Source organism: Buceros rhinoceros, unplaced genomic scaffold (assembly GCF_000710305.1).
Source record: "Buceros rhinoceros silvestris isolate BGI_N320 unplaced genomic scaffold, ASM71030v1 scaffold30924, whole genome shotgun sequence".
NCBI lineage: Eukaryota > Metazoa > Chordata > Aves > Bucerotiformes > Bucerotidae > Buceros > Buceros rhinoceros.
In genome coordinates this window covers 12,791-13,701 of record NW_010409334.1, presented here as the reverse complement: position 1 = coordinate 13,701, position 911 = coordinate 12,791, and the positions used below count along the sequence as shown (strand labels likewise).

The window sequence follows — 911 nt, the reverse complement described above, 5'->3', positions numbered from 1 at the left end:
AAGGCCGTTGTTAAGATTGCACTGTGCCGTTCATTCTGTTACTGCTCTGTCTTCCAGGTACTGGAACGGTGTTGTTCCTGAACGCTGTAAGCTGCAGTTTAAAGAGGGAGAGGAATGGAACTGCTTTTTTGGCTATAAGATTTACCCCACTCTTCGATGTAAGTATCAGAGGAGAGATACAAAATGGATTCTAGGGTTTCCTCTGTACCCACATCTAACTTGGAGCAATTCCTTTTCCAATTCTTTTGTCTTCCTAGGTCCAGTCTTTGTTGTCCAGTGGCTCTTTGATGAGGCCCAGCTTACTGTAGACAACGTGCACCTCACTGGCCAGCCGGTTCAGGAAGGGCAGTGGCTCTACATCCAGAATCTGGGGAGGGAGCTGAGAAACACCCTGAAGGATGTGACGTAAGTATTCCATTGAGGAAAAGCTGGCACTTTTATTTCTAAAAGCAGTTCCTACCCAGTATCCTGGCAGCATTTCTCAGATCTCTGCAGAAACGAGTGTGGTAAATTTGGTAACTTTTAGTTCGTCTGCATCAAGAATCTTGCCTTTCTCCTTTCTGGATAAGCGCAAAGTGATTTCCAGCTGCCCTCTGTTATTGATGGGAATGTGTCCTCTTCCTTCCTGCCTCCGAGGTGAGGTCTGAGGCTCCCTGCCATTGCACAGCCATTGGCCTCGCAGGATTGGGTTGGGAAGTGCTGATTGTAAAACACCTGGACTGGTGAGACAAGAGGCAGGACCGTTAACGTGCCTTAGGTGCTTTATACCAGAGCAGGTATTCGGGAGTCGCTTGTTGCCAGCGTGCGCTGTTAGGCAGGACGGAACCCCTTTTCTTCTGGGCACTTCCCAGGCTGGTGGGTTTTGTATCGCAGTGGTCACTGCTGTTTCTAAAAATCTCGCCACGGGCAGC

At 49.0% G+C, this 911-nt stretch overlaps 1 protein-coding gene across 1 annotated transcript in view; it reads left to right on the top strand.

The window, feature by feature from the left end:
• NOTUM (notum pectinacetylesterase homolog (Drosophila)) overlaps window positions 1-911 on the top strand; it is a 6,541-nt gene that overhangs the window by 3,860 nt on the left and 1,770 nt on the right. The window contains exons 5-6 of the mRNA XM_010135211.1: window positions 58-158; window positions 258-405. Of these exons, the coding sequence (XP_010133513.1) occupies window positions 58-158; window positions 258-405 (249 nt within the window). The remainder of the gene's footprint in view (window positions 1-57; window positions 159-257; window positions 406-911) is intronic.